This window comes from Thunnus albacares, chromosome 12 (genome assembly GCF_914725855.1).
Source record: "Thunnus albacares chromosome 12, fThuAlb1.1, whole genome shotgun sequence".
Taxonomy (NCBI): domain Eukaryota; kingdom Metazoa; phylum Chordata; class Actinopteri; order Scombriformes; family Scombridae; genus Thunnus; species Thunnus albacares.
The window spans coordinates 12,650,255-12,671,578 of record NC_058117.1 but is presented as its reverse complement, the minus strand read 5'-3'; the positions used below and the strand labels follow the sequence as shown (position 1 = coordinate 12,671,578).

The 21,324-nt window shown below is 42.7% G+C and overlaps 2 protein-coding genes across 2 annotated transcripts; one reads left to right on the top strand and one right to left on the bottom strand.

The window, feature by feature from the left end:
- Positions 1–1,800: 1,800 nt before the first annotated feature.
- Positions 1,801–11,661, top strand: LOC122993257 (BTB/POZ domain-containing protein 2). The gene is made up of 9 exons (XM_044367253.1): positions 1,801–2,372; positions 2,479–2,598; positions 2,859–3,015; positions 3,699–3,804; positions 3,910–4,107; positions 4,206–4,398; positions 9,740–9,827; positions 9,949–10,095; positions 10,563–11,661. The coding sequence occupies exons 1-9, from the start codon at positions 1,816–1,818 to the stop codon at positions 10,722–10,724; spliced, it is 1,728 nt and encodes a 575-aa protein (XP_044223188.1). The 5' UTR covers positions 1,801–1,815; the 3' UTR covers positions 10,725–11,661.
- Positions 11,662–11,790: 129 nt separating this feature from the next.
- On the bottom strand, positions 11,791–20,150 carry LOC122993256 (elongation factor 2). The gene is made up of 14 exons (XM_044367252.1): positions 19,986–20,150; positions 18,445–18,659; positions 17,180–17,361; positions 16,882–17,093; positions 16,597–16,772; positions 16,325–16,430; positions 15,072–15,324; positions 14,724–14,919; positions 14,466–14,589; positions 14,042–14,284; positions 13,427–13,780; positions 13,137–13,319; positions 12,726–12,858; positions 11,791–12,465 (listed from the first exon to the last, which is right to left on the bottom strand). Exons 1-14 carry the CDS (start codon positions 19,986–19,988, stop codon positions 12,272–12,274), a joined length of 2,574 nt encoding a protein of 857 aa, XP_044223187.1. The 5' UTR covers positions 19,989–20,150; the 3' UTR covers positions 11,791–12,271.
- Positions 20,151–21,324: the final 1,174 nt, after the last annotated feature.

Below are 21,324 nucleotides of genomic sequence, written 5' to 3'. Positions count from 1 at the left end.
TAAGAAAGAGAAAAAGATTCTTCCTTATGAAATGCTCAATATGTATACCTGTTCATGCCTGTAAATATACTTAAAATGAAACAATATGTGATGGAGACATTGCTGTTTGGTTGAACTGCTCACAATATGTCCAGACTAAGACCACAAACTGTGATTAGGGGGTCAGATGTTGTTTTATTTTAAGGGGTCGCAAGTCGTAAAGGTTGGGAACCAGTGAAATAATTAATTAATGTCTATGGAGCATAACTGATCTATACATTGTATTCATATCTATCACTGTAATACATACAAATTCACATTGACACAATTGTGAGCCTCCCAATAACCAATATTCATGATGAACATGTCCCACAACAGGCAATGTGTCGGTAGGTATGTGGGAAATAAGAGCATATTTTGGTGTCAAACTGGCAAAAAGAAAGAAAGACATGTGATATGGAGAAAAAAAGCTGGGCTCTCCTGAGGAATGGGAGCTGGGAAATATGAATCCCATAAGTGCTGAGTCTGTCAGAGGATGACAAAAAAGAGTGGAGATATGATGTAGAATCATAAACCAAAGGAAACTCAATTCCAAAGAATTATACGGAGAGTCTTTGGCTGCAAAGCAGAATGTTGAGATGAAACACAAACAATGGTTGAAGCAGATGAAGACAGAATAGGTTCCTTTCACTGCAGACATTTTGACTTGAGATAGTGGAAAAGCACAAACATGGCTCTGGGGGGATATGGGCACTAAACACTATCTGGACTTAAATGCCTATTGTGTTTTTCAAGTGATTTTTTTCTAATTATTTTGTAGGCTACATGTTTTTCACACTGATTTGTAGCAGTGGTGAAATAAACAAATTTACTTACTTTCTTCATTAGCTGATCAGCTGGTACCCTCAAAAATCTGCATTTTAGTTATGATAAATCATAAACAGATGTCTAGGAGTGTGTTTGCTGTACATTCAAGGATAATCTATGGCAATGACGATTTGTTGACAACAATGGTGGAAAGCAACTAGATGCTGTTACTCAAATACTTAAGTACAAATTTGAGGTACTTGTACTTTACTTGAGTATTTCCATTTTATGCTACTTTATACTTCCACTCCACTACATTTAAAAAATATATATTGTACTCTCTACTCCACTACATTTATGTGACAACTTTAGTTACTTGTCAGATTCGGCACAATGGATAATATAACAAGCTTTTAAAATACAACACATAGTTAAAGATGAAACCAGTGGTTTCCAACCTTTTTGGCTTTTGACATCTAACAATAAGCAGTGTGTCATTGGGGTCACATTTTAGATGTCTATGAGTTAACAGCTCCACCAAATAGTGATTTTTCCCTCTAAACTTTTCACATGGTTTAATTTCAATAAATGTTCAAATGATTCAGTACTGATGCTTCAGTATTAATGATATAATGATGTCATATATAATAATATATCAGTCAGAGGGGCGAAATTAGTACTTTTACTTAATACTTTAATGCATTTTGCTGCTAATATATGTATTTTTACTTAAGTGGGTTTTTTCATGCATGACTTTTACTTGTAATGGAGTATTTTTACATTGCTGCATTGGCACTTTTACTTAACTAAGGGATCTGAATACTTCTTCCACCACTTGCTGACAATAACAAACATGGAAAATCGCCAGCCTTGAAATAAATAAATAAATAGATATCCTTTAAATACTACATGATCGAGGGAAAGTTGCTCTCCACATCCTAAGAGAGCTGCTTGTAGTGCCGATAAAAAACACCAGAGGACATCAAAGAGCCGCTATGACTGTCGATACTACTAGAAATACACAAACCGATGAAGTGTGTTGTTTACGCCTACGCTAGGTTCAAGATGGCTGCTGGAGACAACAGCGGCAGGCCTCCTTGCCTTAATTTCTCCGGTCCGGGTCCTCTGGGAAACAGCCAACCCAGCAACAGCGTTTTCTCGATGCCAGCATCCAACGGCGGAGCGGTCGGTTCGGTCGGGGGAGCACAGGGAGCGGCTAGGCGTCCCAACCCGCAGCTGGGGCCTGGCGGAGGAGACAGCAACGGTGTTTCGACCGGAGCTCCGCCGACTGCGCAGAACTCCCTGCAGCAGCCCGCTGCGGCAGGTGCTGCGGCAGCCGGAGCCATGGCCACCCCGGCGTCCAACATGGCAAACACCGCAGCGTCAAATGCGTCCCAGGCGGCAGCACCGACCGCCACTCCGGCAGCTGCGTCTGTGCTGGTGTACCGAGAGCCGGTGTACAACTGGCAGGCAACGAAGAGCACCGTGAAGGAGAGATTTGCTTTCCTCTTCAACAATGAGGTGCTCAGTGACGTTCATTTTTTAGTGGGCAAAGGAATGGGGGTTCAGAGGATACCTGCACACAGGTAAGATGATTAACCGCCGTATGGACACCCATAAATATAGCTCTGAATCTGCAGAGGCAAAACGAGTTAACCCTGTCTTTGTTGTTGCTGCTGCTCACATTGTCAGGTTTGTTCTCGCTGTGGGGAGCGCAGTGTTTGATGCGATGTTCAACGGTGGGATGGCGACGACCTCAACGGAAATAGAGCTTCCTGACGTGGAGCCAGCTGCTTTTCTGGCGCTGCTGAAGTAAGGACCAGTCTGACAGGAGACGGAGAGAGAGAGTCATTTGAACCGATGGTGTGCATGTCCTGAAAGTGGGCGTGTAAATGTTGCATTTCACATGAGTACTGGGAAAATAGCAAGAATGTGCAGCTAAAATCGAGCTCAGATATAAATCTCATTTCAATGCATCTGTCAAATAATTATGATAATCGAGGACTCAAATCTATACATGGTGTGCCACAATAAAGTTGTAATATCTTGTATTACTTGTGGACCCTCTGCAGGTTTCTGTACTCCGATGAAGTGCAAATCGGGCCTGAGACAGTGATGACCACACTCTATACAGCTAAGAAGTATGCAGTGCCAGCACTGGAGGCTCACTGTGTGGAGTTCCTCAAGAAGAACCTGAGAGCGGACAACGCTTTCATGCTGCTTACACAGGTCAGCTTCACCTGAATTATGACTGTTCTTGACAGTTCTTGTAAAAATCAGCATGTCTGGCCTTAATTTGTTGGCTAGACATGCTGTATTTTACCATAAATACTTTTACAGGGAAGTGTCCGTTCCTCAATTCACTTTAATGACCACAGCTATGCTGGTGGAATATGTTATTGGTACAATGTATGACAGCACAGTTTCATCAACATCAGTGCACAGACACATTTACATATCCAGTACCATATAACAAATACACACGGAACAGCTCCACATAGTACAATTCACTCATTGTGGAAAGAATGGCTAAGGAGTTTGAGGTCTGCACTGCAGTCGGGAAAAATTGTTATAAACTACTCTGAATTCTTTATCTCTACTTAAAGTGAGAAAACAGCAGCAACTTTTACAACATAAGAGTAACAACACAGAGGCTAAAAATATTTGCTTTCCCTGCCATAGTAGATGAAAATTTCCCTTTTTTGCATGTTTACATGACTCCACCCCAGATGTAATGGTTGTGCCAAAACTGTCAAAATCAGGTGTGATGATGTACGTGACAGAATTTAAATTTCAAAACAACACAGGTTATTGGAAAAGGTGCTTTTCTGCAGTTCAGCTGTCAGTTTTATGAATTTGTAACTCAGGTGTCAGCATATGTAGTAATGCACTGTTTTTTTTTTTTGTTTCAGGCACGGTTGTTTGATGAACCTCAGCTTGCCAGCCTCTGTCTAGAAAACATTGATAAGAACACTGGAGACGCTCTTGCTGCTGAAGGCTTTACAGACATAGATTTGGGTGAGGTTGCCTTGACCACCCTGAATGTTGTCATTATTGCCACGTGTTGTATTTCAGAACGTTTGCCTGAACTGATCCTTGATTTCTTCTCCCTCGCTCCTTTAGATACACTGGTGGCAGTATTGGAGAGGGATACTCTAGGTGTGAGGGAGGTGCGCTTATTTGGAGCTGCAGTGCGTTGGGCAGAGGCAGAGGCTCACAGGCAGCAGCTGCAGCCCACTCCAGAGAACAAACGCAAAGTCCTGGGCAAGGCCCTCACACTCATCCGCTTCCCTCTCATGACCATCGAGGAGTTTGCTGCAGGTGAATAGAAACACAGTAAAACTCTCATTCACTCTTTTTCAATTCTTTTCTCTCAGACTCTGATCTGGGTCCCGGGTTCTTTGTCTTTGTCCCATCAGGTCCAGCCCAGTCCAGTATTCTGACCGACAGAGAGGTGGTGAGTCTCTTCCTCCACTTCACAGTAAACCCAAAGCCGCGTGTAGATTTTATTGACCGGCCTCGCTGCTGCCTCCGCGGGAAGGAGTGCAGCATCACGCGTTTCGGACAGGTGGAGAGCCGCTGGGGCTACAGCGGGACAAGTGACCGTATACGGTGAGTGAGAAGTAGAGAGGAGGATTTAATTACACTCCTAGTCTTTGTACAAAAATACATTTATCACTTATTGAAATATCATGGCAAATTAATTAAATGTAATCAAGTATTTAGTCTAGTTAGATAATTACAGTATAATCAGTGAAAATAAGTCTACTTCCACAGTTTAACCTTAGAATGAGAAAATAAAACACTTTTTAGTGTACTCAAATTTGAACATGACAAATAATGACAAATTTTCAATGTATTCAGTCAAGACCTGGCAATTAAAAACAATATATGTGTAAACCATACCCAATTATTCTGTATGATGTTAAAACCAGAGACGTTTTGATCAGAATTTCCAGAACCTGCTGTTGTTACAGAGAAGAATTTTTACTGGTCATAGTCTTGTTGACAAGACTGTCAAAAAGTATGGACGAGCACTGAAGTCATTAATAGACCTTTTCTGAAGGCAAGCACAGGAGTAACTAATAACTTTAACGATGGTCCTGTTCCATTTACCAGTTCCACCAGAGCCTCAGTATTGTGCATGCTGGTATCTTGGGACTGACCCATTATCAGTGATTTAGGTACACCAGTCCTTTTCCTGCTTTGACAAGTGAAAGAACTGAGGAGAAATTTTTTTGTCACCAAGGTTACCCTGGTTCTCTGAAAACCGAGTGAGGTATCTCACTATGGAAAGCGCCTTCTGGCATGACCAATCATTAATCAATCCAGTACCACTATGTCTGTCGAAAGACAGACCCATCATCTTGAGTTGCATGGGCCAGCTCGTCCCCCGTTTATAAGTGCCCATGGCCTCCCAGATGGTGTTCTCAAGTGTTTCCTAGACGTGCCCTGCACATGCAAGCCGGGCAGTGTTGTGAGATACCACACTCAGTTTTGAGAGAGCCAGGGTTTCACTGGTATCCAAAAGTTCTCTTTCAAACCTCGCTCGGTATCTCACTATGGGAGATGTGGCCCACTCCCGAATTGCATGCTCTGAAGCCCATAACACCTTGACCCAGACAAGTTGACACCACAAGCCCTCCCCATGGGCTAGCATACAGTTAACATGAACCGACACTCAGGACTGAGTGCACTAGTGAAGGTGCCATCATGTCCAGGCGGTAAAACTGAATAAATGTGTGTGGGGATGCCCAACTAGCAGCTGCACAGATGTCACTCACAGAAACGTCCCTGAACAGGGCCCATCAAGTGGCCATACCCCTGGTGGAATGAGGCCACAGGGTTTGGGGGCTCCAGTCCATGACTTTCCTATGCCAGAATTATAGCCTCTATCACCCAGTGTGACAGGTGCTGGTGAGTCAGAGCTTTTCCTCTATGAGAAAGGGCCCAAGATACAAAAAGCTGGTTACTCTTCCTAAATCCCTTAGTCCTGTCCAAATAGATGCATAAGGCTCTTACAGGACTGAATGCATGTTATTCACATATCTGTTTGACTGACGTCAGAGCCAGCAACAGGATAGTTTTGAGAGAGAGCAACTTTTAAGTCAGCACACTCCAAGGGCTTGAAAGGCAACTGTGAGAGAGTGCCTCCAAAACAGTTGGCAAGTCCCATGAAGGCACCAAAGGTTTACACGCAGGCTGCAGTCAGCGGGCTCCTTTCATAAACCTCATCAGAGAATGCTCTCCAATCGGCGCATTCCCAAAACCCACATGGCAGGCTGAAATTGCAGCCAAATAAACCTTAATGGTGAAAAAAGCTTAACCATTGTCCAGTAAATCCTGCAGGAAGCCTGATACACCCAGAACAGAACTCTGAAACAAAATGATGGATCTAGCCTCACACAATCTCTCAAATACGCGCCACTTACCATCATACCATCGGAGCAGTGAGCCTTACTGGGGGAAAGCGTACAGCAGCATGTTGGGCCATGGATGAGTCAGTGCATCTACTCCTAGCGGCGTGTCCCTGTTTCTCAAGGAAAACAACAGAAGACACTGCATTTTCACACAATACAAAGAGATCTACAGGCGCTTGGCCGAATCTCACCCACACCAGGTGAAGCACATCAGGGAGAGCAAATCCACCCCACTGCTCAATACACTGGTGACGTGCTCTGTGCGTAATGACAGTAGGTGCTTGCTGTTCCACATAATCAGACTCTGGGCCAGTCTGTGTAATGTTACGGAGCATGTGCCCCCCCTGCTGGTTCATATAAGCCACCACTGTGGTATTGTCTGTCCTCACCAAAACATGACAACTCCTCAGGAGTGGCAAAAAAGTTTGAGAGGCAGGAAAACTGCCATTAACTCTAGGTAATTTATATGAGCATAATGGAGCCTCGGGTGCCAGGTCCCATTCACATACCTCCCCTCGAATAGAGCTCCCCACCCTGTCAATGAAGCATGCATTGTAACTGTTTTCCTCATAACTACTGTTCCCAAGGGGACCCTGGTGGTGAACACCCCCGGTTCTCTCCAATGATAGAGAGCCAGGAGACATTCCAAGGAAACCCCCACCATTCAACTGAGATGATGTCGTACGTTCAGATGTAAGGAGGACATCCAGCATTGGAAATCCCGCATCCTTAATAGCTCCTGAGGAACAACAGAAATTACTGAGGCCATCAGCTCTGTCAGGCGGAGGCAAAAAAAATCTTTTCTTTAATGCCAAAAATAAGGCCAAATATCCATTCATTTGGAAATCAATAATTATTTGCGTTTGAGAGCCTCTGTGTGGCATTGTTCTGAAACGTGAGTCGACCTCTGTGTCGTTGCCTGGGAAACTCTTGATGCGATGTGAGTGATTCGTCTCTATAGAGTTTTTTCGGTGTGTACCACCAGGCCTGAAAAAAATTCTAGGGGAAACACTGGAATTCATTTTGAGACACCATTTGGTCTATATTCTGAGTGGGATGCTCCTTGCGTGATTGACAGTGAAGCCCAAGCCGGAGAGGCTGCTTAACAGCACATGAGTGTCTTTCTTCGCTTCCTCCCTGATGGGGGTGCAGAGGAGAAAATCGTCCAAATATGCTAACACTCTGAGACCAGCTTGCATAGGATGCAGACTCCTCTACACAGTTGCTGAAGACCCTCAGGGCGAGCGACAGCATGAATGGTGGAGCCTGATATTCGTAGGCTACGCCATGGAAAGTGAACCTGAGAAAATTCCTGTGCATCAGATATATGCTCATGTGAAAATAAGATCTGCAGATATGTTGATGTGAACCAGTCGTCTGGTCAGATCAGGCGGAACAGAACTTAATGCGTTAGCATTCTGAATTTGTATTTGCGGAGAATGTTTGTTACGTACCGAATTGGACGTAACAAACCTCCCTTCTTTGGAATGAGGAAATATCAGGAGTAGAAGCCCAGATTAATTTCCTCCTCTGGCATAATGCGGATTGCCCTTTGGCTTAAGAGAGAAGAAATTTTGCTCTCCACAGCCTTTGTGGCTTCCCCTGTGGCCTCCAAAAACACCACACCATTGAAACTTGGTGGTTTCAATACAAACTGAAACCTGTAACCCCTGGCAATGGTTGTAAACACCCAGGGGTGAACTGTGTATGCGGACCATTTTTCCACTTTGACAGCAAGGAGACCCGGGGGCTTGAAGCTCAAAACTGGAGCAGTTGCACTCCCTTGTGGCGACAGTCTCTTTTTTTGAATTACATGCTACACCCTCAGCTTTATGCCTGGCTGCGACAGTGGCTTTTTTTAATGAAAAAACATGTTAAGTGCTTTGTGTGACCTCTTCCCTCTGAACTGGCCCCGTAGGGTGGGGAGGGGGGGTAAATGAACTGGGGGGCACTGGGGGAACTTGTGCTTCTCCATCAGCGCTGACTGGGATACTGGTGTGGTTCTTGTCCTCTCCTTCTCTTGGGGCGAAGAGGAAACTGCCAGTCTGAGCAGTTGGCATGAGCTGCTTGGAGGAGACGTTAAGGAAGGCAGGATTTTTCTGTCATATAAATCCCTCTCCTCCGCCTTGTCATCTAGCAATGCAGGCCAGTCAATAGCCCACCTGGTCCTCACCCACTTATAGACCTTGTGCAGGTCGACTTCACAGGGGGCAGGGGAAGGCTATGCATCCCCACTGACAGAGCTGCTGGGCTGCAGTGCCTGAGCAGGGGGAAGAATGGCATTTTCATCAACCTCCTTATTCTTGTCGCTGAGGAGATCCGGGTTAATATCATCCTCGTCCTCCTCTCTGCCACAAAGCTCGTCCTCTGAGTCAAGGAGCTGGCTGAACATAGGTGCAAATTCCGCATTGGGGTCCTCCAGCATATCCCCCCAGCAAGTGCTAGGCGTAGCCGGCTTATCTCTGGGCTTCGTCACGTTGTCAGAAAGGCAAGGGTCAGCTTTTGAGGCCGCTGACACCCACAAGTGACCCTTCAAAATCCTTACCGGCATGGTGCAGCAGTGCTCACAGGATTAGGAGTCCATGAGGGATGCCTGGGCATGCTTAACTCCTATATATGCTATGCAGAGGGGATGGGGGTCCTTCCCCGAAATGGTTAATCTTCATGCGGCTAAGCAAGGGAGGGACTTGACATCCTTAACCTTGTTGCCACCAGCATTCCCCTTAGAGGATGAGGTGGTTGCTATAGCTAGCTGAAAACCTTGATGGCTAGCAGCAGTAATGGACACACATCTCATCTTGATGTACTAGCTTGTTCCATAAGTGGTTAGAATCATGTAGAAGTCCATGACAATGCAATACCCACCTGAACCTACACCAAATAAATCTTTCTTGCTTCGGAGAGCGGATGAATGAAAATCCGGACATCAGAACAGCTTAGGGGGTTCGAATGATTTTCAAGGGGAGGAAAGTGAGAATGCTGTGTGGGACGCCACAGGCGCTTATAAAGGTGGGACGAGCTGGCCCATGTAATGTAATGGTCATGCCAGAAAGCACTTCCCATTAAAGCTGCAACAATTAGTCAATTAATCAATTAGTTGAGTGGCATAAGATTAATCAGCAACAATTTTGCTAATTGAATAATCGTCTTAGTCATTTTTTAAGCAAAAATGCCAAAAATTCTGTGGCAACTTCTCTAATGTTAGAATTTGAAGCTTTTGTGTGATGACATGACATGACAGTAAACTGAATACCTTTCGGACTGTTGATCAGACAAAACGAGACATTTGAAGAAATCACCATGAGCTTTAAGAAATTATAACAGGCATTTTTCTGACATTATATAGATAATGAAAATAATCATTAGTTGCAGCCTTACTTCCCATAGTGAGATATCGAGCAAGGTTTGAAAGGGAATAGTAAAATTACACAACACAACATACTGTGTGTGCATACTGTTTTATCCAGCTTTTCACAGTTCACTCTCACTTCCTCTTCCAGATTGATATGTTTCTGCTCTGTTCTTCTTCACAGGTTCTCTGTAAACAGAAGGATATTTGTGGTCGGGTTTGGCCTGTATGGCTCAATACACGGACCCACAGACTACCAAGTCAACATTCAGGTATGGTCCCGAGTCCCTCTCAATATCACCTTGTTCCCAGACTTCAGACATTTTGTTTCTGGTTTCAGTGAATGTTGTGTGATGTATTTTTGATATCTGTATCTGCCCTCTCTTCATGCAGATTATTCACACAGACAGTAACACTGTGCTGGGCCAGAATGATACAGGCTTCAGCTGTGACGGGTCAGCCAACACCTTCAGAGTCATGTTCAAAGAACCAGTGGAGATACTACCCAACGTCAACTACACTGCCTGTGCTACACTTAAGGTCTGTGATGCATTGGAAGTAATACCAGCCACACATGCAGCACTACACTGTTTAGCAGTGCATGTCCATCAAGAAAAATTATGTGTTTCTTCTTGGGCTGCAACTACCAACTATTTGCATTATTGACTCATCTTTTGGTCTATAAAATGTCAGAAAATAGTGAAAAATGTCCATCACCATTTTGCAGCGCCCATAGTGATATCTTCAAATAGCTTCTTTTGGTCTAACCAACGGTTGGAAACCAAAATATATTCAGTCTACTATCATAGAAGACCAAGATAACCAGTACATTTTCACGTGAGAAGCTAGAACTATATAAAAGCATTCTTATATAAAAATTATTATACAAATTGACAAAACTTTTCAGCTCCCCCCCGCCTTTCTTTTTTTTTTTTTTTTTTAAGAAAAGTCAGAATATCTAATCTGTCCATCAGTGGTATTAAACCTCTCCTCTGTATGTCTTGCAGGGTCCAGACTCTCATTATGGGACTAAGGGAATGCGAAAGGTAACGCATGAGTCATCATCCACCGGCACAAAGACCTGTTTCACCTTCTGCTACGCAGCAGGTAACAACAACGGCACTTCAGTAGAGGACGGACAGATTCCCGAGGTCATCTTCTACACATAGTCACCTCCGACATCGCAATGATCTTCCAACAAATGTGACAGCCTGACACCAGCGCGGGGCTACACCTCAGCAGCCGCACTTGGGGCTAATCTGTCAGACATCATACTGTTCCCTCCATATAGTGCACTACTGTTGGCCACATTGGAAGAAAAATAGCCATGAGGCGATGTAGGTCACTACATGAGGGCGTAGCTTGTCATTTGAGATGCGGCCTCTCTTTCTCAGCAGCTTCCTTTATCCCTTTGTGTTGTAGTGATGCCAGCCTCTGAAACAGACATGACTGTAACTGACTCCACTAGGAAAGGAGAGAGCGAGGGAGGAGCTTCTCAGATAATTCACAGTATTGATGTCTCTGCTGTGGATTGACAACATAAAAGCTTGACACTGAATTCTACTTAAGCTGTACGATTCCCCTTTCTGTACTCAACAGCATTACTGCAAAGGAGAGTCGCAACTGTATGAATGTACAGTTTATCAGATTTGCCAAGAGAAGATCCTCCTAACTGTTCAGTACAGACCAGCATTTCCCTCGATTCCACTTCAGCTGTAATTTCCATAAACTCTCGGATCTCACAGGCTTTATGAACTCTTGGCAAATTTGAACCAAACTTCATATTAGTCTTAATGATATGATTATGGTAAGCAATTTTGGGGTTTCTAAATACAGTACAATCTGTGATATCTTGTGTCCTTGCTTGATAGTTGCCTATACCCAAGAAACATTGCACTTCTTGGCCTTGCGTATGTTCTTTTGGTTGTTCTATGGATGCACACTAACTCTTCAGATGTTTCTTTTTACCTTTGTTTTAAAAAGTGCGGGCGGAAAAAAGCTTTCCTTCTTAGTGCGGAAGTTAAAGGGTTGTATATTAAAGTGGCATTTATTAACATTATATATGTAACTTGAAATAACTATTGATTAAAGAGTGAAGAAAAAGTATTTTGGTGCTTGTTTTTTTTTTTTTTTAAAAAAGAACCCACCTTCAATTTGTCAGGATTTGGTTGTAAAGGAGTAATTGTTGCCTTCAGTCAGAACTTGAGAAACAAAAAAAAAAATCACATCACATCATTATGGGTTGAATGTTTTTATTTATTACATCCACTGAACAAAGGTTCAAACCAGAGAGTTTGACTTCTGTAACACTTTATAGTGATTTCCATGATTTTATCTAGCCATGATCCATTTAAATATGCATTATTGCAGCAGAATCACAGTGCACTGTACAGGCCCATCCTGGCAAATGAATGGAGGAAAAGGGGGATGATGTGGAGGAATAGAAGAAACAAAGAATTGATAATACAACTGCTTTACTCCAATTGTTCCCCAAAACCCTTGCCCTAGGCACTTGGTGTACTGTAGCTGTGAAATGAAAAATTAAGCATTGTTGCTTCCATTAGCCTACAATGGAAGTTTAAGCTTTATTTCAGCTCCTGACTTAAAGTCAAACAATTTGTGCAATGTACTGTACCTTTAAGCCTGTGCAAAGATTTTAAAGTGCCCACGGGGTAGGGTTTAGAGATTGATTTGGTATTTAATCCAGGGTCAGTGTTTACAGTTTGTCCAAGTAGTTGTCGAGGGCAGGAATACCCTCCTTCAGACCTTTGCGTTTCCTAATGTCAGCGACAATCTGGGAGGGTTTGCTGGTGGGGTCGCTGGGGTCTCCCTGGAGAATTTGCCAGTGGTCAAACACACACTGAGGGAAGGCCTGGCCTCCAGTATTGCTGCGAAGGTCAGCGGTGAACCCTGAATGAAAAAAAAAGCCCCCACATAATTAGTGCTGTTTTAAATGGTGGAATATCATTGTCTACCAAAAAAGGAAACCAATTTCTCGCCCTTTGTGATCCATAGGCTGTTATGACCTCTTAACTTTTTTGTTGCTTTGGAAAAAATGTTAGTCAAGCAGTTGAAATTTTAAACAAGTAGTATATTTATTTTGGAACTATAGTAGTAAGGGATCAATTTTCAAAAGACACTGTACAGTACAGACTAAATCACACACTCACCAAAGGATTCGTTGACAGGCAGGAAGGCCTTCACGACGAACATGGGAGTTCCCATCACTTGGGATTCCTCAAACACGTGACCTCGTTTCCTGTTCAACACACCATAGATCCCGCCAACCACCTGCTCCGGGCACTGAGTGGAGAAGAGGCACCAAAGTCAGACAAGCAGATATGTTTTAACATATATGTAATCCTGATGGTCTAGTCATAAAAAACAAATTTAAAAACCCAGAGTTATGTAAATCTAGAAAAAATTGTAAATTTCTAATTTAATTTCTGGGATTTTCTTTTTCCCATCGTAGTTTTTCCTAAAAGATGTAGGCTAAAAGCTCTTTACAAGTCACATTTCTCTGTGCTGAAATACTACACCCACAAAAAATGATTTATTTTGTAGACAATATGCTTCCATACCTGTATCTCCACCAGATATACAGGCTCCATGAGTCGTGGCTGAGCGGTGAGCTGGCAGGCGTACAGGACCCTACGAGCTGTGGGAATAATCTGTCCTCCACCGCGGTGGATGGCGTCTGCGTGCAGTGTCACGTCATGAATTTCAAAGCGAATTGCACGCATGTTCTCCTCACACAGCGCACCCTGCAGAAAGAGGACAGGATTGTACAAAAATCAGAAGATTATCACACCTGATTACCAAGAAATGTACTTTATAAATGTAATTGCATTTAAAGTTTCCTGCCGCCCACCTCTTTAGTCGCCCACTGGAAACCAGCCACCACGCTGTCCTTAATCTCATTGAGGTACTGAACTCCCTTTGTCATGTCTATCATCAGGTTGGGCCCGGTTCCGTCTGGACCAAAGCACCAGATCTTCCTGGCTTCTGTCACCTCCCACTCATACTTGTCTGCAAGGTAACGTGCACGAGTCTTGAGCTCCTGCCGAGCAGAGACATCTCCCTTCTCGATATCTTCAGCCAGACCGTCAGGGAACGGACGGGACTTCATGAAGAGACGATTGTGCTTGTTGGGGGACTTGGACAGACACATCTGGTCTGATTCTTCTGACACTGTCTCTCTGTATGACACGACTGGGTCTGATTTCTGGAAAGAAAGAGAGGAGGTCAGAATTGAGACCACAAGTGGTGATCTAACAATGTGAGGATCAAATGTGGATTCTTTGTTTTATTGGTTTAATTTTATTTTAAACCTTAATCACCCCACAGTTAGAGAGGTGATCTAAGGGTTATCTGTCTATCTGAGAGGATAATTCTGTTTATTTTCAAATTGGGCCTTACTTTCTACCTTTACTGTCTTATGTCACTACATCGAAAGATCTCTGTTACTCTGTTTTTGCCTTCTCACCTTCAGTGGAATGCAGGCGTGGTCCTCCTCCAGGTCTTTCAGGCAGATCTCCAGGTGCAGCTCTCCTGCTCCAGCAATAATGTGCTCCCCAGACTCCTCAATGATGCACTGCACCATGGGGTCAGACTTGGCCAGGCGCTTCAGGCCCTCCACGAGCTTGGGCAGGTCAGCTGGGTTCTTGGCTTCCACAGCAACTCTGACGACAGGGCTCACACTGAACTTCATCACCCTCATGTTGTGGGCCTGCAGACAGAGCCAGAGTCACTAACCTGAAAGACTTTTTGTGTTGTTACAAGGACAAATTGTGCCAACAGAAAGCAATAACTCAATATAAATAACTTATGATCTACTGTGTGGCGTGCCAGTATTTGAACTACAGTTTATGTCCATACAATGCTTCAGGAGAAAAAAAGCAATACGCTACTTGTTCAAAGGTGGTGATGGTCCCTGTCTTAACCAGGAACTGGTCTACTCCAACAAGACCCACGATGTTGCCACATGGGACATCCTCAATAGGCTCCACATATCGGCCCATCATCAAAATGGTCCTGGATAGAGGAAGAGAAGGACATGGTGATGAGAAGTTGCCAACAAATACATGAAAACAAAAGGGTGAGAAGAGAAGCATAAAGTTACAACTTCTCAGCAGTAAACCATCTCAGGCCTCTGTGAACACACTCACCTCTGGATGGGTTTGATGTAGAGGTCTTCTTTCTTTCCAGGGGTGAAGTTTGGCCCCATGATGCGTACCTTCAGGCCAGTGGACACACAGCCAGAGAACACACGGCCAAATGCGTAGAAACGACCCTTATCTGTTGTTGGTACCATCTTGGAAATATACATCATCAGAGGAGCCTTGGCATCGCAGTTCTTAATACCTGTGAAGAGACAGTAAGCTCTGAATCTTGTGAAGCAAAAATACAGTCTGCACATAGCGAGATTATTTAATAACATTCATCAAAATGTTCCTTGTTGAGCAGTGTCCTCTTCTGAGGGCAAATGTGTGATGCTGTGAGAGTTTTCTACTGACCCATGGCAGCCTCGTCATCTCCTGGCCCTTCATAGAGCAGCTCACAGCGGTATTTCTGTGCAGTGACGGGGGAGGGCAGGTGGATGGTGATCATCTGGAGCAGGGCCTCTCCGGCAGGCAGCCAGCGACGCATCACAGCCTTGAGCAGGGGTTTCCCCTCCTTTTCCTTGTCCTCAGCATCCAGTTTGACATCGAGCTTCTCAATTAGTTTGGCTGTGTCGTCCTTTTTGAAATTCATGATGGCATCAAACACCTAAGAGAAGAACCAAAGAGGGAGGTTAATTTTTTAAAAAGTACTTATGTGTACAATTTTCATGTGACCTTTGAAACCATTCTGATAAGTTCAACCATACGTTTTTGTTTGCAAATAAATTAGAATTGAATAGAACTGGTGCAGTCTATGTGTTTCTTTCAGCCCATTCATCTTAGTGTTCCTGAGTTGTATCCAATTGCTCTCCTCCACAGCATCTTTTTTGATGCTACCACTAGGAGGCAGTCAGAAACTTATACTGATAGGTTCACAATTTTTCAAGTCTATGAACATTGAAACAGGTTTTACTTTGTCTAATAATTCCTCCTGTTCATTCTGACCATTAGATGATCCTCTACAAATGCACTTACAATGCAAGTGATGGTGGACAGAATCCACACTCTTCACACTGTTTTGAGCACAAATGTATTTAAAAGTTTTTCTGAAGATAATATGAGGCTTCAGCCACTAGAGTTACAGTTCTTCCACAGTTACAGTCTTTTTAGTATAAAATTCCCTATTTGTGTTCCCCTAAACAGTGTTTCAGTGAGCTGCAGTGGGAAGATCATAAAAAGAGGGAATTTGGTGCAAAAAAGACGTAAGTAACTTTGAAAGATATTCACTTGATTTGACTCATTTGGACAGCTGAAGCCTTGAATAAACTTTTAAATACACTTTTGCACAGAAGGAGGGCTGTCTCTTTTGGCCCCCATTACTTACATTGAAAGTGCACTATGAAGAGTTCTGTTAATGGCCAGTATGAACAGGAGGAATGATTACAGCAAGAAATACGTATCATTGTTCATTTGGGCACCTGACTATTATTTTCAGACAGACTTGAAAAATTGTGAACCTGTCCTTTAAAATCCTACACATAGGGGCTTTAAATTACTGTATTTTTTTAACATACAGTGGCATATGTTAATTCACAGTATTCATCAGATAAATTACCACCTTGTTAAGTTTACAAATAAATTATTTAAAACACTGTATTTCCATTTACCTTAAAGATGGGGTCCAAAACGAGCTGGCAGAAGGTACGAGGAAGTTTCTGGCCATCAGGACCTGTAGCAGTCTTACTGAACTTGCCGGTTTTTGGATCGAAATATCTGTGAGATGCAAATAAATTATCACATTACATTCAAATGTCAGATTGAGCTCACTATCCTGTTTTGTTATTGGCACAATATATACCTGCTAAAATTATGAACATTTCTTGTGCGAGTACCTTTTAATTTTAGTTCTCTGTCTCTCTGGACATGCGTGCATGTTTACCTGTCTCCCCACAGTTTCTTCATCATGTCCTCCACTTTCTTACACCTCTCTGCAGGTGCCAGCTGAGCGTGTCCTTTAGTGAACTTAGCCACATACATCTCTGCAAACTGCTTCAAGGTGAAAGCCCAGCCGTGCAGACCAGAGCCAAACCCAACTGTACCGATAACAGGGTCAATCTGAAGACAAAAAGTCAAGTATTCTTTTAAATCATAAATATGTTGTAACATTTTCAAGTCATGTCAGTGAATAAGTGTGTGTCTGCAGTGTTTTGAGCGTCTGCCTTACCATGATGTTGCCCATGGGTCCCCCCTCATCCTCTCCGTAGGTAGAGATAATGACGTTGACATTCTCCACGATACGCTGGAAGGTCTGGAAGAGCTCATCTGGCTTCAGCTGCAGTTCGAGCAGGGCACGGTCCATCTTGTTCATCATTAGAACCGGCTTGATGCGTTCAGCGATGGCCTGACGCAGTACAGTCTCAGTCTGCACACACACACCTGCAAGAGGAAACAAACAAGTAAGCCTGATTAAAAACAAGAGTGTGTGTGTAAGAGGTAGAGGGTGTCAAACGTTATGTAATTACCTGAGACACAGTCCACCACAACCAGCGCTCCGTCAGTTACCCTGAGGGCAGCGGTGACCTCAGAGGAGAAGTCAACGTGACCCGGAGAATCAATCAGGTTGATGAGGAAGCCGTTTCCATCCTTACACTGCTTGATAAACGCCAAGTCGTTCTCTCCAAGCTCGTAATACATTGAGATGGCCCTGAATAACAAAGAGGGATATCAATACCACTACATCTTAAAAATAAATGGAAAGGTTGGATTAATAAAAGCTGAATTAAATGAGTCCAACTGGATGAATGTCTAAGTTCATCACATCTCACATCAGTCTTGAGCTCACAGGCTCAGTTCAAATGCTACAAACTGGCTTGACTGGGAGGATTTCAGTGAGTATAGAAGTGATGCTTCCTTACTGGAATTAAACTGTAACTTACTTACTTACATTTCTAAATATGGGCATTAAAAGAGCAGGACAAACACGCATTCTGCTTTTACAAACTTATAGTTGCGATTGCTTTACTGAATAAATTAGAAACATAATTCTACTAATAAGTATGTGATATTGTGTACTCTGGTATGTACCTAATTAGTAGACAAGCAAAACTGCGCAACAAATAATATTCTAGAAAGTATTAATGGCGGCTATGTAAAGGCTCAGTTTCTCATGTAGTCCAGACACTGTGGAGGGACATTTGCTCTGGAACATAATGTATGTTTCTGGCACATGTTGCTTCTTTTTGTGATTTACTGTAGACACATGCTGAATGAAATAAGATACTGTGACTTCATAGTATCCTCATGTGAAACTGGCCAGGGTCTCGTCTCATGGTTTGAGATGATGGCATAAATTGAAGTGAACCACAGACATTTATAATTAATTACTGTTTTTTTTTCTTTCCAGTAAGTTTAGATAAGCAGTACTCAGCAGTAAAGGCCCTTTGTTTCATTATGAGTCACAAGTCCTGCATGCACAAACTATTTTCTGCTGAGATGATTTTAATTAAGAGATTTCTGTATTTCTTTTTTTTTTGCTTTTCTCACTTGTTTGAAGTGGGTGGGGCTCCGTTATGATGTCACATATTTCTGTTTCAGTCCTGATAAAGCAGCTGAGTTTTTAGTGATAAACTCTTAATAAATGATACCAACGGATTCTTTTTTTTCCCGAACTTGAACTTCATAAAGACTTATTTAAAATTTCAAACCAATTTTTTAGAAGTTGAGAACTTTAATGTGATGCACTTGGACACAAAGCTGTTATCTAAACCCACTTCTCTGAACAACATACGTTGATTTAATGGTGATGCAGCGCTCCTGCTCGTCTTTGCGTGTGTCTGTGAAGCGAGTCTCTCCGGCTCGGGCAGAAGCAATGATCCCTGCCTTGGACACCAGTGAGTCAGTCAGAGTTGACTTCCCATGATCCACGTGGGCAATCACGGACATGTTCCTGATGTTGGACTTCTTGTCCATGATGGCACGGATCTGATCCACAGTGAAGTTCACCTAGGGGTTGGGGGGTTTGAGGATAAGGCGTGGGGTTACATTCAGGCATTTACTTCTAGCAGAGGTTCATTTTATTCATGATATCCATGCATTTATTTTTGGCCACTACCAGGTCTCTGCAGCTGTTCCAAGTAGAGTTATAAAAAGAAAGTCATGTTTGAAACTGAATCCAGCAGCCTGAACAGGAGGACTGTGGGCACTGCAGAACGACTTTACTTTCTGGTGTCAAACCAAGCAACAGATAAGGAATTACTGTGTCACCACGCACATGGCGCAGCTGAATGGGCCGAACCATACTGTTTCACAACCACGTGGGGACAGAGTGTCCTCATTTTATACCTTAAAATGGTCTTAAAATTGAGATTAAGGTGAAATATGCATGGAATATACAAAATAAATGAATTTGATCTTAACTAACAGATCAAAGACATGCAGTAAATGTTATAAAATGTTTAAGGGGTTATTAGCTTAAGGCATATTTCAGAGGGCAAATCAAAGAAGAAAATAAAATGTAATGAGAGAGTGTAAGCATGATTTAAGAGATGATTAAGGCATTTTTGGGATGACATGTGTGTTAGCAGAATATAGAAATAATCACTGTAGGCTTATGTGGACTTTAGTTTTATGATTTTACATGGTAATATGAGGAAAAATGAAGGATCCACTATCATTTAACACATTAATAACATGTTAAATGTATTCAGCTTACAAATTAATACAAGAATACCATTTTCGGCTGTCAGCCATTCACTGAGACATAGCAAAGCCTCTATTGTGTGATAATAGTTGATTATGAGTCATTTTTGATCATATGCACTGCAGTCTCTGTCGATGACGTATTGTGATAGGCCTATATATATTTTTGGTGGCCTGATATATGAAATAGAGTATGGTTATGACGCAATCTTTAAAACCTTCTCATAATCTACGGTTAAATAACAAGGTGATTCAGCACATTTATATCGTCAGGAGCGTGTATATCAGTTTCTGCAGTAATGCTACAGCAGCTTTTGATATTAAAAGCTTTGCTATGAACGTCACAGTGAGGCAGAGCAGGCCGAGCAGTTCAGGCCACAGCCCTGCCTCATCAGCTGGCTGCTGCGTATGTTACAACAGACCACATGTAGAGCCATTATCTGCTCACATAACACCGCCAAGCATCGGCATCTACTTGACACACACATGACAGGCTCCACCGCGGCTTGTTACACCGTTATAAGCGCACACAAAGGTTATTTAGTGGAGCGGCTGACAGCCCCGCATGTTATATGAAACAAATAAATGAATAGATAATTATCAGCTCATGTAACCCCTGTGTCGACTCACCATTTTGCCTGTTGGTCGTCGGTCTTCGTATGTGTCGGATTATTGCCGTAAACACTGCCTCTGAGGACAGGCAGTCCCGTTGGTGACAGGAGAGACGCTGCTGCTGCTGCTGCGGCTGCGGCTGCAGTGTGACAGTGCAGGAAAGAGGCTGCAGCAGCAGGGGGCGCTGCAGCTGCTGCAGCCTCTGTCCGGTGTATCAGATTTCCATGAACATACAACATTGAGAGCAAGATGGAAAACAACATGTGTTCCATGTGCCATGTGTTGGCCGAGCTGGAAGTAGTACTCAGATCCTTAACTTAAGTAAAAATACCATTTACAGTAATGTCAAAATACTGCATTACAAGTAAAAGTCTTGCATTAAAAATCCTACTTAAGTAAAAGTGCATAAGTATTAGAAACAAAATGTACTTAAAATATTAAAGTAAAAGTAGTGGCTGTTAACGACTCATGGACATCTGAAATGTGACCCCGACTACACACTGCTTGTTGCAAGACGTCAAAAGCCAAAAAGGTTGGAAACCACTGGTTTCATATTTAACAATGTGTTGTATTTTAAAAGCTTGTTATATTATCCACTGTGTCAAATATTCATCTGAAAAGTAACTAAAGCTGTCAAGTAAATGTAGTGGAGTGGAAGTATAAAGTAGCATAAAATGGAAATACTAAAGTAAAGTACAAGTACTTCAAAATTGTACTTAAGTGCAGTACTTGAGTAAATGTAGTTTGTTACTTTCCACCACTGTGTGTTGGTTAGTCTTTTTTTAATGATTATCATAATGTTACACGAGCCAGAGTCTAATTACATACAATTATACCTACAGTCTACTGTTACTTCAGTTGAATATTTGAGTTTCACCATGCAGAATGATGAATGAGCAGAGTTTGACACTAGAGAGCTGTTTTCATATTCAGTTACTGTAAGTGAAAGTTTCTCTGTGCTCATTGAAAAAATTGTTTAAGGCGTGTACTTGCGACCATGATTTGTGACATCACAACTAGTTTTGAGGCAATTGTGGTCCAGTATGCAACTTAACACAGGTGTCTTGAAACCTCAGGTCTTATGAAAAGGTTAAAAAAAAAATGTAAAATTGACATCCTGCCCACGTCTGTTTTTATATTAATGACATTTCACCAGATGTCATTTACCCTGCCTTGCCTTTCATATAAAAGATAAGCAGATCCCTCCTTGCGCTTTCAGATAGTTTTATCAGTGCTCTTTGGATAAAGCAGAAACTGTCCTCCTTCATGGTGTCGTAGCAGTCTTCAACCAGCTGAGGGCAGAGCAGGACAAAACTTCTCAGGAGATGGAAAGAATCAGAAATGAGGGTTGACAATG